General features: G+C 39.0%; 1 protein-coding gene across 1 annotated transcript in view; it reads left to right on the forward strand.

Moving 5' to 3' along the window:
* The window catches only part of PGGT1B (protein geranylgeranyltransferase type I subunit beta), a 50,359-nt gene that overhangs the window by 29,773 nt on the left and 4,008 nt on the right, over positions 1 to 16,578 (forward strand). The window contains exons 4-8 of the mRNA XM_025204618.1: positions 1,940 to 2,091; positions 6,219 to 6,351; positions 9,433 to 9,478; positions 12,436 to 12,620; positions 12,889 to 12,997. Of these exons, the coding sequence (XP_025060403.1) occupies positions 1,940 to 2,091; positions 6,219 to 6,351; positions 9,433 to 9,478; positions 12,436 to 12,620; positions 12,889 to 12,997 (625 nt within the window). The remainder of the gene's footprint in view (positions 1 to 1,939; positions 2,092 to 6,218; positions 6,352 to 9,432; positions 9,479 to 12,435; positions 12,621 to 12,888; positions 12,998 to 16,578) is intronic.

Consider the following 16,578-nt stretch of genomic DNA (forward strand, 5'->3'; position numbering starts at 1 on the left):
TCTGTTGTATAGTTTCTGCAAGAATAGGGATTTGCCTGACAATTTTCTCCCCATCCACTTCCCTAGTTGGGTCATGTACCTGTTGTCTGTCAACAGGTCCAGGTACCTGTTGTCTGTGGAGACTTTAAGTAGTCTGCATTCCTTTTATGTCACAGCTATGAGATTTGGTGCCAAATTTTGCAGTTGAAGCAAAACTTTTACTTTGAAAAATATTTGGCCCTTATAGCTATAAAGATAACAGGATTGGTGAATGGAAAATAAACAGCCAATTTGTGTATCCATTCTCAGAGTAAAGGCAGGAAAGATGAGTACATTTCTCCTGAATTTAGTGCTAAGAATAAGGGTTTTTATTTAATAGTTTTAAAAACTTAATATTATTTTCTTGCATAGATTTTTAAAAAAGGACCGGAAAGTGAAAATGAAAATAGTTTAAAATAAAAACCCTATTAAAATGTGCTAAAATCCCCATTTGGTTTCCACTGTGTTCAGTAGAGAAATGGCTCTCCTAGCATTTAAAAAAATCTTCTCTTCCTTTTATGAAGCCTTGATACTTGCAGTTTTTTAAAAGGTCTGCCCTACATATTTGAATCATTGCAACATGTGGTATTTGATGTAGTACAATAATCCAGTGATGGGTGCACCTAAGGGCATCACAAGAAAAACTGTCTTCCCTTATGAATGCCTACAAATTGATGCTGCTTCTGTTGTGTTTTGGAGCTCACCTTTCATTTTAGCTTTGTAGCATGCCTTTAAAGTTTTTGTTTCATCTCCTATTTAGGTCTTGTGTAATAGAGATAAAAGGTTCTCCCTCAGCCAGCAAAGAGAAAATTGCAGAAATCTGGCATGTTGTATTTCTCATACTTGCTAATACATACATCTAATGATGTGAGGGAATTTGTGGATATAGAAAGTATTAAATGAATAACTCCAAATACTTGTTAATGTACTGTCAGCCCTTTGTAGAAGGGACTGTTGTAAGCAGTGTGATTGAGTAACTAAGTCATCAGACAGTCAGAGGCCTTAGTGTGGGGCCAGCCTATGACATGACATGCATGCTGCAAGTGACGCAGACAGCCTCTCTGTGTGGCACATGTGAGATCAGGGAGGGAGCCAGGAGCACAGTGGTAGATCGGACAGGGAGCAGAAAGTAGAGTAGCAGATCAGGTAGGAAATAAGAGGGTCAGGAGTAGAGCAGCAGATCTGGCAGGGAGCAGAAACTAGAGCAGCAGGGAAAGATGATTGGAGTGGCACTCGGGGCTCAGGGTTTAACTTGTGTTAGCAAAAGATTGTCCCCCACTTCCTTTGTGATGTTGGGTTCTGCTCTTTGACCGTTGGCCAATTGCTGCCTCTAACTCTCATTTGCTTATGCACAAAATGTGATTAATCTCACTTTACCTTAGTAAAGTGAGATGAGAACTGTAGCTGAAAAGTTCAGTATTAGCCTTGAATGTGGTGATCTCATTTTACAAAGCTGTTATGAATGAGTACTACTGATTTAGTTATTTATTTATTGGTGTAATTACCAGTTTTTAGTAGAGCCCACTTTCCTTTTTAAAAAAAAAAGGATTTGTGAAGCTTAGAATGATAGAAAACAGGGCTGGGAGAGACATTAGGAAGGAGGTCATCTAGTTTAATACCCTGCTCAAGGCAGAATCATCCCTGACTCAACCATTTTTGACAAGTGCTTGTCTACCCTGTTCTTAAAAACTCCCATAGCCTTCTACTGGTTTCCAGCTTGGCAAAAGTTGGCAAGGATGTTAAATGGAGCTGTGCAATAATTTTAATTTATTTCAGATGTATCTGGCTGGCTGTATTCCACTTGACCAAAATTAGTTGCACAGAGATGAATTATAAAGGTAAACAAAACACAAAAGTTTGGGCTGCCTATATGCATTTTGTTGTCTGATAATATCCTCTGCTAAATGTTTTTGTTTTTAAGGGTCCTGGTATATCTCATCCATACGACAGTGGCCACATAGCAATGACTTACACTGGATTATCATGTTTGGTTATTCTTGGCGATGACCTGAGTCGAGTGAACAAAGATGCCTTATTGATTGGATTGAAGGCTCTCCAACTGGAAGATGGAAGGTACAAGACTTTCTTTATAGCAAAGCACACTGGAAAATTTTGAGGAAAATGTAATTGTGGAACAAATATACTACATATTGCTGTGAAACACCTGGTTTTAACAGTTCTCCATTTACCAAAAGCTTCCTGTTATCTGTAGAAGCTAAGCTACAAGTAAGTTATCAGGGGCCAAACAGAGGCAGTATAGTTTACTGGTATCCTGAGATTACTTATATTCAAAGAACAGTTATGCTTGTCTAGCATTGCAAAGGTTCCCTATTAAGAAGTCTGTGGCTGTGGTGTCTTTCATTCAAGCCTGAATGAACTTTAATATGCCTTCCTGTTCTCTGATTTTGATGGTGCTCTTAAGTCCTGCAAAGGAACATGCTCAGCTATCTGAGCTGTGTTTAGTTTTGGGGAAATCTAGCTGGCTTAACCTCTCAGTCTGTCTTCTGGATATTAGACATTGAAATGTAGTGTCCTATCTAGAAAGGAGAGCTGATCCTGCCAGACTTACAGGTGTCTGGCATTAGTCAGGGGGGGACTAACTCCACTGCATAAACTAATGCTGCTCTATTCCTCAGTCCCATAAATAGATCATGGGTGAACCTGTGTCCGCAGTGTAGGGATTAGCTTGAAAAAAAATTTTTTTTGTTTCTCAATCCCCAGTTTCTTCACGAGATGCATATTAAACAGACTTGTTTGACTTTCTGTGTGGTGCTAGACTCCTTGATGTCCTCTAAAAGAAGACTGTAGAAAAGCAACATATGGAGTGTCTGACTTTCTAGAGTTTGAGAGAGAAAAATATTTTGTTTGTAGTTCCCTGTTTGTTTTTAGTGGATGGCAGACTGATCGAATTGTCATGACAGTAGCTTTCTGATTCAGGATTTTAAAGGTAGTCAGAAATGTAAGGATTGCATTTGGTAATACACTGCTGTTTGTACGTAGAGAGATATGAGAGAGACAGCCCTTAGTTCCTTATAACATTTTTTCAGGAGACAAATTGAACAGTATGTTAGGTTCTGAAGACCCTTATAATACTGTTTCTCAGAAACTAGCCACACTTAACCACAGTTGACTCAAGAAATTTTTATATGGGGTAGGGATGGGAGGAAGGGAAATTGGTGGGGGGAAAAAGTCTTCTGTAGAAAGCATAAGCTTCTGTTGCTGTTCAGCACCCCAGATCAGTTAATAGCTTGCATTTGTTTTTAATACTTCCCTCCATCAAGGGATATATTTGTGTTAGCCCACAGTAATGCATATAATTGAAAAAAGACAGGAGCCCTCAGACACCATTTGTAAAATCAGAGGCTAATGATATGTCTGTGAAAGCATAATTCTTTTGGGGTTTTTTTCATGACAGATTTTAGGGGATCCTACACTAAATTGGTAAATATATAGCAAAAATCCAAGCATTGTAGCCCATTCAGTACTTGAAACTTTAGCTCAGGGATGGGGAACATCCGCCCCATGGGCCGGATCTGGTAGGCCGGGGACTCCATTTCCTAGCCGCCCCTGCCCGCATGGCTTGTGCTGGTCTCCATGGAGACCTGAGCCTCAGCCAGCCAGCAGCGTATGCGGCAGAGCAGCGTAACGGGTTGCCCCGGAGCTGCTGGGATCTTGCGGCGGGGGCAGCTTGCTCCAGTGCCAGGGCAGAGCTGCGATCTATAGCCTGCAAGCTCCAGGCAGGGGCATGCATGTAGGGGATTGTGGCTCTGCTCTGGCTCCTTGCAGCAGTGACAGCCCATCTGGAGCTAGGGTGGAGCCATGATCCCATGCATGCGTGCCCCTGTCTGGAGAATGCAGGCTACAGATGGCAGCTCCGGAGCAAGCTGCCCCTGTCCCATGCAAGCTGCCCCTGTCCCATGCTTCCGGCAGCTCTGGAACAGCACCTTCCACTGCTCTGTCACGTGCACTGCCAATGTGGCTGAGGTCCTTCATGAAGACTGGCATGAGACATGCGGGCAGGGGTGGTTGGGAAATAGAGTCCCTAGCTGACCAGTGGCCTGGAGGTTCCTCATCCCTGCTTTAGCTATTTGCTCCTAGAAACCAGAGGTACGCAGTTAGAAATAGCTAGGGCTGTCATCATACTTTTGACCTTCATAAGCCTGAGTTTCCCAAATTCAGTTAATGCAGGCTTCCAAAAACTCAACTAATTAAGTTATTCTTGCTAAGCATATGCACTAAATATTATTGACAATAAGGAAGCTCGTTCTCCGTCACATTCTGCTTTAAGACTAGTTTAGCAATCAGAACTTAAACAATAAACAGTGTTGTTTTAATTAAATTACACACATACATAAAGTTAAACCAGAACACTAGCAGGTTAGAAATGTTTGAAGGGGAACGTTAGATAAAAGGCAGTATGGGCAAATTATGAAGGAGCAGGCTGCGTGTAGAATACATGTCCGTTTTATAATTCTGTGAATCCATTATTCTGATTTGTAAAAAACCGTGTGTGCAGCCCCTCCAGTTGTCATTCATTGAAGAGGCTTTGTTAGTTAATGAACGAACTGTCTGTTTGGGGCTCTTCATTGCAAAAGGATCCTTTCCATTTCTGAATTATGTTTACACTTGGTTTTTGCATTGGAGCTTCCAATTCTATCATCAAACCTTCCTTTAAGTAGAAACTGGTTTTTACCTCAGAGCAATTGTAAGTTAGCAGATGGTTTCTAAATCAGTTGTTAACTAGGGTGAAAGTATTTTGCACGTGCGCTTAGTTTTGAAAAAGAGAGACTTTCCCATACCTGATAACACTCTAGTAATAAGCTTACTATAATGTTACAGTAAAATGTAGTTCAGTGTTGCCCAAGTAACATTTTTTGTTCCCTTAAACTGAATCATTATATTTCAACATCTAAAGGAAATAGAATTGGTCTAAAAATATATATATTATATGTCAGGGTTATCCAGCTGGTAGCCTGTGGGCCACATCTAGCCCAGAATGGGCTATCAAAAAGTGTAATGAAAAATCAAAGTATTTGCAATTTGTGCTAAGATGATGTGTATAATATGTTATAGAGGACTCTACCAAGTAAAACTCTTTTCAGGAATTCAGACAAAATGAAAATATAATTCTAAATTTTATTTTAAAATCTGAGAATTCTAGATGAGGAATGAGCTGCATGTGTTTTTGGACTTGAATCTCATGTCTAGATAAAATGACTGACATGAAATGAGCCAAATATTCCTATGGGGAAAAAAGTGTGCATTTGTCTGTCTAGTTTTGGTATAAGTCAGCATCTGCAGGCACATTGGATTATTAGCGTGTCTATATCTGATGCTCTTCTCTTACTGTTTGGCTCAGTGTGGTATTTGAGTTGGTGTTTTTCAAATCAAAAAGATAAATTGTTCTTTAGATTAATGTGTCAGTCAGAGGACATTTTCAAACAACTTCAGTTCACCTGCCTGGTTCATGGGTTCTAAAAGCTCCTAAGTATCCTAGCTATATATTTGAGCCAAATGAACTCTTGTCAGGAAGCAAAGCAATTCAGTGATATGGTTTTTGATGTCAAGCAACATAAAGATCGATGTCTGACTCGGATGTGTTAATTCATGCTGCATTCATTTTCTAGTTGTTAGAAGGACTAAGATAAAATTCAAAAGGGTCACCCAATCAAAGAAACTGGATGCCAGATTATTTCCCCACACAGTATGTGCAGCGCTAATGATACTGATTTAATATCTTTGTACATATAAAACCTGATCCTTAAATAGTGAATAACTAGGGCCCTAGGATTCCTATAAAGGGATTAGTAGGCAAAAAGATTCTGTTGTGGGTAGTGATGCAGTATGATAGTGGATGGAAGAATGCGGGCATTGAAACATTTTATTAAATATTAATACAAGTAGTCTGACATTAGCGTAGCTAAAATTGCAAAAGCCTCTAAAATGTAAATGGTTCGTTTAATCTTGTTTTGTTTGATAGAAGCATATCTTTTACAGAGGATATTTAATAATTCAATGTATGCGTGGATTAGATATCTTTCTAATCATAGTATAGTCCTTCTGGGTAGTCCAAATATATAAGGAATTTCCTCCTGAAAGGAGAAATAAATGTTGCATTATTCTGAATAGTTACTATTGATGTTCATCGTAATAAAGTGATACCCTTTGCAGTGCATATTGAAAAAAAATCTCTCTTTCAGTTTCTGCGCTGTGCTTGAAGGTAGCGAGAATGACATGAGATTTGTGTACTGTGCTTCCTGTATCTGCTACATGCTCAACAACTGGTCAGGCATGGATATGAAGAAGGCAATAGACTATATTAGAAGAAGTATGGTGAGTTTTCCTGTGTTTGTTAAAAAGATATTAGACTTCTATGTAGTAGGGAAAATCTTCAGATATTAGCATTATACATTTAAATGTGTACAATGTACAGCCCTGCTGCACGTGTGCTGTTAATATAATTATAGTATTGTATATGAGCCAGGGGTAAGAAGTCAGTTATTTGTATTTTGTAAATATAATTTATTTCTAGCATATAAATGTTTCAAATTTAATTTCAAATTTTCTACCTTTGTTAAGACCTACATTTATTATATTCCATTAAAAATGTATAACCGTGCTGTATCAATGAACCCTCAGATTGGAATGAGGTAGAATGCTGTGGCGCAGTCTAAAGATACTGTAGCAGGCAAAGTAGCCCATTTGAAGCTCCATGCTCCTATGGCTTTACAGCTTTCAGTATCCGTTCTCGATCGTTTAGACTTAGCACAGGTATCTTTGCACAGAAGTGTGGATACACCTTCAATCCCACCATATTTTAGAATCTGGTTACTGCAGTCATCCCTGATACAGTCAACATGTGAGTTAGTTTTGTTCCTGACGCTGCACATATTGAATAAGCGGGGCTGTTGCAGGATCTGAGATTCGAGTTAAACATGCCTGCAGCTCTCCTGTGCTGTGAGATGGAAAAGAATGTAACTGAGAAGGGAGACTTGTTATCATGTTGTAGTCATTAGGTCTCTGAACGTGGTAGCATTCACAGCACAAGCACTGAAGATGTACAGTCTCTGTTCACAGCCTTTACCCAAATTAAGACATTTGTCAGTCATAAGAAATTACACATTTATACATTGGGATTTGCTTGTCTGGGTCCTCTGCTGCATTTCGTTCCTCAAGGGACCCCTCATCAGCGGGAGTATGGCCTATGTTTGCATGATATTTTGATGCTCTGTTGGCTTTACGCTTGCTAGGGAGCCCCCAATGCAGCAGGGATCCTCAGTAAGGTGTTTATAGGCGATCTCTGCTTTCTAGCCTGCTATATTCATTTTTGGATTAGTGTCAAACACTACTGGATTGTATAACCTTAGTGTAAGCTTGACAGTTGAGTTCTCATGTCTCGCTATCCAGGATAGGCACAGTTCCTCACACAATTGGGAATTCAGTCTTTTAAGCAAGCCTTTCTAACCCAGGTAAGTTACAAAATACTGTACCTGGAAAGCATTCATCCTGCTTATCACTTGGTTTACCTCTGCTTGATTTCAAGTCTGATGAATCTCCAGATCCATTGAAGTTAGAAAACAGATATTTATTATACTATCGGAAAATAATAAAATAGAGCTGTTATTAACAAAGGCTGCTCAATTTTTGCTTTATATAGGTTGCCAAGGTGACTATTTTCCCACTATGTAAAAAGGAATTTTACAGAGTTTATAAATACAGTATTTAAAATTGCATAACACACAGGATGCCTGAATGCTAATATCCAACGCTGCTATTAAATACTACGTGGCTGCTGTTATAAAATAACGTTAAGTACAAATATTTTGCATTCAAAAATAAATTTCATGATTACATTTGAAGCAAATATTATTTCAGTTTTTACAGTACTGGATTTCTTTTATAAACCATATCGTTGTTTTAGTGGGGGGTTTTTCCCGTATAAATGCTTCTTTTTTAACAGTGTTACTTTGTTCTCATATGCACGTTAATTATCAGGCAAAATAGTTGGCATTGTTCAGTAGTGAACTGCCATACAAAGATTTGGTTTTGTTTCAATATCCTATGTCACCAGTTGCAAGTAAGTGAGACTTATTTATATATTTCAGTGCAAGTCAGTTTATAAGCTCTTCAGCTATGCAAATTGACTTGCAGCTGAGGTACAGTAATTTGTTTAGACAACAGCAAGACTGAATAGCCATATCAGTCATTATAACAGATCTTTCCTGTTTTAGAATTCATTATTTTCTCTTGCCCTCTGTCTCTTGGTTTAGTATTGTTGTGTCAGAAGTGCAACACAAACTTAAATTTCATACAGAAAATTGTTTCCTGAATCATACATTTAAGCATGTACTCCAATAAAGGCAAATGTTATGATTGAACATTACAATATTACAGTGTACCTCTAGTCTGAAAAAGTAATCTATTTAAAAAATGCATCTTTGTACATGATAGACTAGCACTCTTTTCTTTATGTCACTGACTTAAAAGTTTTTGATGTAGTATTTTTGTTGATCTGTAAACCTTAGAGTCAACTTTGACTTCAGTATTCAAGGGGTTGTGACCCTTTTTAGAAAATACAGATAGATAGATAGATAGATAAACTGAACAGACATGGCTTGGAATTACTAATCCCATAAACGTGGAACCCACAATGCTGCCTTTATAAAAAATTGTGTTTTGTTTTTAAATATGTTTTTAGGCAGATTTAATACAAGAGATTTTAGCGCTTAACTGATTGCTAAAGCTTACACCAGAGGGAAGAAATTACTCCCAACACTGGTATTTTTAAAGGTAGCTTTTCATAGAGCTGCTTCATTTCATCTCAAGCTTTTTTTTTCATGCTTAACAAGTATGTTTGTGCTGCATTTTCTTGTTGCTCTTATGGGCTTGATGTGTGCAAGTCTTTACTAGAGTATGTAATGTACTTCAGTGCCAAGTTACTTGTAATGTTTTGTTACTTTCCTGCTCTTGGTTTGGTGAAGATAACAGCATAAATAAGTTAGTTTCATCTTGTCTGAATTCAGAAACTACTTTCTGTGTGTAAAAAAACAAACAAAAAAAAAAAAAACACAGCTCCAACAGAATAGATTTAAGAAGTCCCACAGAATTGGCTTTTTCTGTCCCTGTAACTTTGCAATGACATGCTATAGAATTATTCAGCGCTTATCATACAATGCTACTGAAACAGAAACATTGATCTTGTTTTGAGAAAACAATTATAAAAGCTGCCGGCAGGGCATTTTATTGCTGTTAACTTTTCAAGGCGCAGGTTGTTCAGAAGTTATCAGCTGGTTTAAAAATTGAATACTGTGTCTTGATACAAATTCTTCTTACAAAATGAAAATATATATGCAGGATGCTGGAGATGTATGTTGATATGAATAATTTGGTTCTGAAGTGGTTTTTCTTTTTCAGTCATACGATAATGGGCTGGCACAGGGAGCTGGGCTGGAATCTCATGGTAAGGCCCTCAAAATGTTTTCTCCACTCTAAAAATGGCTACAGTGAACTTTAAGCTGCTTTCCACACTTGGCATTCAGCATTCCTATCATGCTTTCCCTCCCTTTGGATGTTTTGGGTGGTTAAGGAAGTACAATAAATCCAAAGCACCTCTCGGAATGTGTTGCCATCCTTTTTCCTATGACCCTACAGTCTGACCTGTACAGGTTTGGAGGCAGAGAGAGAGCGTGCTAAACAGTTTTGCTCTCTATTGTTCTTATCTAACTAACTCTTAGAGGGGACCTAAGCTGTATATTGGGAGAGCAGCCTCCTTACAATGTTATCATTGCTGTTTTGGGAGTCCTGCAAGTGTCCTCATGCAGCTCTCCTTCCTGAGGGTACTCTCCAGTTCAGACAACCACAGATAAACCCTATCGTCTTTTCCTGCACTGAACCACAGAGTCAATTGAATTTTAGGACTACAGTTAGCTTTTATAAGCAGCAAGCTGAAAAGCATGAAGTCGGGAATTCTTAACTTGCTGTTTTCAGTGCATACATTATTTATTTGTCTGTGGCAATAATTGCTAGAGCAGCTGGATCATTTCTAATATGGAAAAGCCAATGTTATTATATGTGTGCATGTATGTTAAAGGTTTGATAACCTTATAGTGAACACTGGTTCTTGCATGATATGATGATTGTTCCATGGCATTTTGGAAACAAAAAAACTCATTTCAAAGGGATTATTTAATAATGTCTACAGTTAACAAATTTATCCATGGTTCCTTAGCATTCCACCATGCTTTTGCTCTAGTCTCTCTTCTACGTATTGATGCTAGAATGAAGTTAGTTGTGAAGTAAAGGAGCCTAATTCTCATTGGACCCAGTTCACAGCATGTTTGTATTGCTAGTGGTGTGTCTTGATCTAAATGAGCCCACATATTGCCTCAACAACTTAATTTAGGTTCTTACCCAGGCAGTTTTTAACCTAAGTGTATGCTATGGCATATTCCGTAATAACAAGGATTAGGTAGACTCAAATAAAGTAATTCACTACCAAGTTGTAGTGTGGTTTCAGGAAATCTTGACAGTTTAGTTAGTGTGAAAGTGATGCAGAAATTACTTGAGATTCCTGTTTTGTTTCGGACTTCAGTCTATTCTCTTGAAGTCTGGAGCACCACTGTGTGTTTTGCAGTGTTCTTTGTAGTTATAATGGGGTCCTTAGACTTTCATAGTGTAGACGTCATCTTGAAATGGATATGGTCTTGTGGTTCCCTTCTGTCCATCAGATAAATGTTCTACATCAGCAATTTTAGGGAAGTACTTGGTGTTTACTGTCAGTGCAGTGAGAAGAAGGTGAAGTGATCAGTTCCCAGTAGGCCAGCTGCAGTGTAAGAAGCTTCATGGTGGTATATTTTTTGTTGTAAACTTGCTGAAGTGTAGCAGTGAGAGAGCCTGAAACAATGCACAACTGCTGGCAGCTTGTAACTAGTTGGACTTTTAAGCATGAGCTAACTAAATACACTGGCAGGTTATCTACAATATACTTCAGGAATTTGGCTACTTCAGTAATTTGATGTGGAAGTCTAGCTTTTCCCTCTGTGACACCCCCCCCCCCCACCCCGGTTGAAGGAAACTGACTGATATCCATTCTGGTGAAACTGTAGCATTAATTCGATTAATAAACCATCATTCATTGGCTCCATTGAGAGCAGTTGAATCGGAACCAGGGGTGAGGAAGGGGATGCCCTGGGAGGAGAGGGTTCAGCAATTTTCTGTTTCTGTGCCTCAAATAAATCATCCCAGCTGGAGCACTAGCAGAAAGAAGGCAAAGGTCTTTATTGTGGCTTAAAAACAACAGTGAATGTTCTGTAGAAATTAAGGGTGGAATGACTTTATCTTCCCCCTTCTTACACTGGAAATGTTTCTCTCTCTCCAACCTTATGATCCTTTTTTTTTCCCAGACACAATGAGACTTATTGTAGAGGGTAGTGAATTGAAAATTTTTCTTCCACTTTTCTACATTGGAGTGGTATAGGCCATAGTTTCTCAACCTGTGGTATGTGTACCCCTGGGGGTACGCGAGATACAGGCAGGGGGTATGTGGGTACCTCAACACGCTCTCTCTCACCCTCTTTTCCTCTCTGTCTCTCTCTCACTTTCTCTCTTGCCCCTTCCTCCTCTCAAAACTATGGCAAAAAATTTGGTGCGCCATGCATTGCAGCACTTTAAATTTCCCAGTAATAATTTGGCATGCCGTGCTTTGCACGGCACCTGGGTTCAGCCCTTCTAGCTTTGGTCAACATCACCTCTAGCCCAGGTACATATTTGAGTTGTGCACCCCTGGTATAAAAGGTGGCAATCCTACCCACACCAGATCAGACATCTGTCATATCATGGCCTTATATACACAGCCCTTCTTCCAACATATGGCACACATTAGTCTGTAAATATAAAATCCCCTGGAAAATTGAGTGTTGGGGTACTTATTAAAATTTTCAGAAATTAGGGAGTACTTGCTACTTAAAAGTTAAGAAACACTGGTATAGATAGCTTGCTTGCTGTGTCTCTGAATTTGGCAGCATCGTTTCAGATAGCTTTCTGGCTTCCCATTCATTTGCTTGTTGATTACGTATGGAAACAGGTCTGCAGCAGTGAATACAGCACTGTTACATCACTGTTTACTAGTTGCATGAATGGTGCAGCACTGATAGAGCCTCCAGCTGTAAGGAAATTAAGCTCTAGTCATTGTAGAATAGCACATGTAATTTTTTTTGTGGCGGGTGTCTGTGCTAGACAAAGGGTTACTTTTCCTCTGGAGGTTAGATTTCAAATTAGGTTTTCTAATTAAGCAGGTGTCTGATTTATTTATTTACTTTTTGTATTATGCTGTAGCTTTTATGATCTCAGTTAGCCAGATCCTCACTAAGGCTAAATTTCTATTTCAAAGCATCACAGAGACTATTCTTCTTCTTGCAGGTGGCTCCACGTTCTGTGGAATTGCATCATTGTGCTTGATGGGTAAATTGGAGGAAGTCTTCTCTGAAAAAGAACTGAACAGGATAAGAAGATGGTGTATAATGAGGCAACAGAATGGCTACCATGGACGGCCCAACAAACCTGTGGACACGTGTTACTCCTTCTGGGTGGGAGCAACTCTTAAGGTAATACAGTAGTGAGGCATTTTTATATATTTATTAACTAGTTTAACTCCTTTATCTGTCACTGCTGCAGCATAGCTGCATCCAGTGCAGGCTGGCATGACCTTAAAATTGCTATCTTGCTCTCTGCACTTTGTACTGTACTATACTTATCTAGTACTTTTTTGCAAAAATGGTAGGGCCTTAAATCTTACTAGATTTATGCTCTTTTGCACCAATTAAATATTAATACTTTTGTTCACGTATTGTCGTACCACTTATTTTTTTTCAGCTCTTAAAAATATTCCAGTATACCAATTTTGAGAAAAATAGGAATTATATCTTGTCAACTCAAGATCGCCTTGTTGGTGGATTTGCAAAGTGGCCAGACAGCCATCCAGGTAAACTACTCTCACAAATCTGGGGTATTTTTTATCTCCTGATTTAGTCCAATAGGTCTCTCATACTTTTTAATTGTTTTCCTCTCAAAAATGTGGGCAATAGAAGCTATAAAATATAACTGACTGTCATAACATGAAGTATACACGTTTCCCTCTGCCACTTTTCCTTGTTTATTGCTGCAGCAAATTAGTCCCTTACGTAAAGGGGACATAAAACAGAGTTTCGACTCTGTATTGCATTTTCTTTAGTTTTTCTGATCACTTTTTAACTAAAGAACTTGTGTAATAAGTAACCGTATAGTCTTAACAGAGACCGCAACTGGAGTGGTTCTGTCCACATGATAATACCCCAAAGGAAGTATGTATTCACCATAAGGTTTCCAGCAAAAGAATTACTGCATGAGAATGTATTCTTCTTGAAGCTACTTGTATTTGCTGTGCTGCTTTGTGATCAGTCACCATCACCATAGTAGAGCCATTCCTCTCTATCTTGATGTGCTCCTTTTTTTAGAACACTAAAAAACAATCTGATTAAAACTTGAGCTGTATAAAAGATTTCTTGTACAAAGTTGTATGTATGAAGGAATAAGGCTTAAGGCTGGTAAGGCTAAAGATAAACCTTATTTTCTTTGGGTTTTCATTAAGCGCACTCATGAACACTGTAATTCCCTTCAAAGCGAGTCTTCTCTGATTCTGCTGCCAAGGCTCTCTTTTGAAGGTGGTAGGCTTCTGTGCATGATTATAGACAGGCTGAATGTGGAACTGGAGGATTTAGAACTTCAATCTCATGATTAGTGTAGGATGTCTCTAGAAAACTTCACTGGTATGCCAAGCACTTATTAGCTCTGGCACCTTGTGAAATACAGCTTATTTCTTAATACTTACTAGCCTTGGCAGCTGGTGTGACCTGTATGTGTTTTACGCAGTTTTGCTGCTTTTGAATATCACCTGTGTGCAACTTCACAAAGCTTAAGTCAGATATGAGGGAGGGAATGCAGGTCTGCTTTGAAGAGTGACCTCATGAAAACTGTATCTTACATTTCCACTTATGCATGTCTGTGGCTTCTATTACAAAACTGCATGGCTGAAATGGTAACTGCCATCCCTGAAGAATCTGCCTGGCATCTGAAAGTTAAGCTTTGTTCTTTCTGGCTTGTAAAATATCTGCATAATGCAGATTTTTCCAGCCTAATGCTGTCTTCAGTTACACCCTTTGTCTTCAAAACATACCATCAGGATGAAACAGCCCTGTTACTTTCACTATAACATCTACGTCTAGAGGTGGGAAGGACAGTAGTCCTGTAAACTGAACTCAGGTTTGTTGATGTGAGAATCAGGAAAGAGATGGGTCACTTTCCTTGAGCTTCTTTGGTTCTGCAAGGCTAAACATAGAGGGGTGTTAAACTTGCCTTTGTCACTGAAGTCAGTGAGTGTGACTCTGTATGCACCAGAGCAAGTCTATTTAATATGTGGATGCTATTTTTGTATAGTCATTTTTCAAGTTTTGATTCTGTTCTGATCTCCTTTGACTTCTCTATTGATATAAGAGTCTTTTTACTTTTTGATCTTTGAAACTGCAACCTATGTCAGTATTTTGCGGCTCAAATAGTAATCTTCAGGAAGAATGATTACATCTAAGTTTTGTGAAACTGAGGAAAAATTGTACATAGCTAATAAATATAGAGATTTAATTTGGTGATACCATATTGGTTGTAAAGTTACTCTGATTTGATTCTCCCCCCACCCTTACTTCAGTTGAGCATTCATATTAATAGGTGGTCATCTCATGAAACCCTAGTTTTTGAAATTAGGATTGAAAGCTTGAGATTCCAAATGTTCTGGCTTTGTACAGTTATGATTCTAGCTCTTGAGCTGATGTCAACTGAAGGGTGGGGGCGGGGGATATAATGGTAAGTAGAAAGACAAAATGTTATTTTTTTTATTTCATGGACCAAAAAGAATACAAATAGTTTTCAGCATTAAGAAAATTAAAACTCAGTCATTTCTAATCTTAATTTTCATTGTACTAAAGACCAAAGAATTGTTGGATCTTCAGTCTATCATGCTGTTTAGCACTGGTTCTTAACTTACTATCACCAAGTCTGTAGTTATGGACCAGTATAATTCTAGACCTCTGGGCTGGGAGCTAAGAAACTTTTTGTTCTATGTTTGTAGGATCCATTGTAGTTAGCTGTGCAGCTGAACACCCATTCAAGATTGTCCACAATTTGAGAGCACAGTACCTTAAACCTCTCAGAACCCCAGTAGCAGTTACTGCTCTTTTGCAGATGAGGAAGGGGAAATGTAGATTTGTCCAAACATTTCATGTTAAAGCAGGAGTAGAACTTCAAACATCAAGTTGGCTTGTATGTTAATCACTAATAAATCACATGCACTTTATTGTGCTCCAATTAGGTAAGCAAAAGCAGACTTTAGTTTAAAAGGTTTTCAGATTTACATATTTAAGATTGACATCTGTCTTATGTTAATTTTGCTGGTATCCAGTGATAAGTGATCAGTACAAGAATTTTTTGTGAATAAGCCAGTTTTGAAAAACAAAGAATGACTTGGTTATCCTTCACTACTTACGCATCAGTCTTGGTAAAGAGAGTTTCTTCAGGGGAAAATAGACACCAACACAATTGCCTGTGTCCCTATTGGGCCAAAACAGAGAGACCTTATTTGAGTCTTATAGTATACACCTCAGTGTAGTATCTGAACTACCTAAACTTTAAAATTCAATGCAAAACTAAGAAAATGAAGAGTGAATTAAAAGTGTATATAAAGGCACAGATGAAGCACAAAGAAGACTGGAAATAAATAATTACTTTGATTAAAACACAAGGATTAAGAAGAACATAGAAATAAGCACTTTGAAAACATTAAAAGTAGAGGTGCATTGACATATCGGTTCATACTGGATCGGCACCGATAAAAAGAAAATCGACATTATCAGCAATTGGGTCTTTTTGGCTAGTGTGGCTGATAATGTCACCAATAAATGTCACATGCATGCGACCAGGAATGCAGCCTGATAGTGTGGAAAGCAGCGTCCAGATGGTAAGTCGGTGGGGAAGGGGTGTGAGGAAGGGAAGGGGCATGAGGGATGCAGATCAAGGCCCACATAGTGAGGGAGGGATTGGGACAGGGGCAGGTGCTACCCAGCCAGAGCAGGGTGGGGCGTGGGATGGAGCTGCGGAAGGCTCATCTGGGGGCGTGGTGGAGGCATGGGGAGCATGTGCCCCTTGGATTTGTGCGCGGGGCGAGGACGGACTGCTTACTGTGGGCCTGGGGCCAGGGGCTACACCAGCCTCTTTCCGGCATGGGGATGTGACGGGTGGCAGCAGCGCTGGGAGTGGGGGCTATGGGGTGAGTTATAACCACCCCAAAATTTGTTATAATGTTAGCTACAAATGTCCAACTTGGGATCCTTAAAATTCTGGTTTATTAGGCGGATTGAAACACTGTAATGAAGTTAACTCATAAACCTTGGGCTGGTACACACACACACACACACACACACACACACACACACACACACACACACACACACACACACACACAAACACACACACATACAC

The sequence above is a fragment of the Alligator sinensis genome, unplaced genomic scaffold (genome assembly GCF_000455745.1).
Source record: "Alligator sinensis unplaced genomic scaffold, ASM45574v1 scaffold609_2, whole genome shotgun sequence".
Lineage (NCBI taxonomy): Eukaryota > Metazoa > Chordata > Crocodylia > Alligatoridae > Alligator > Alligator sinensis.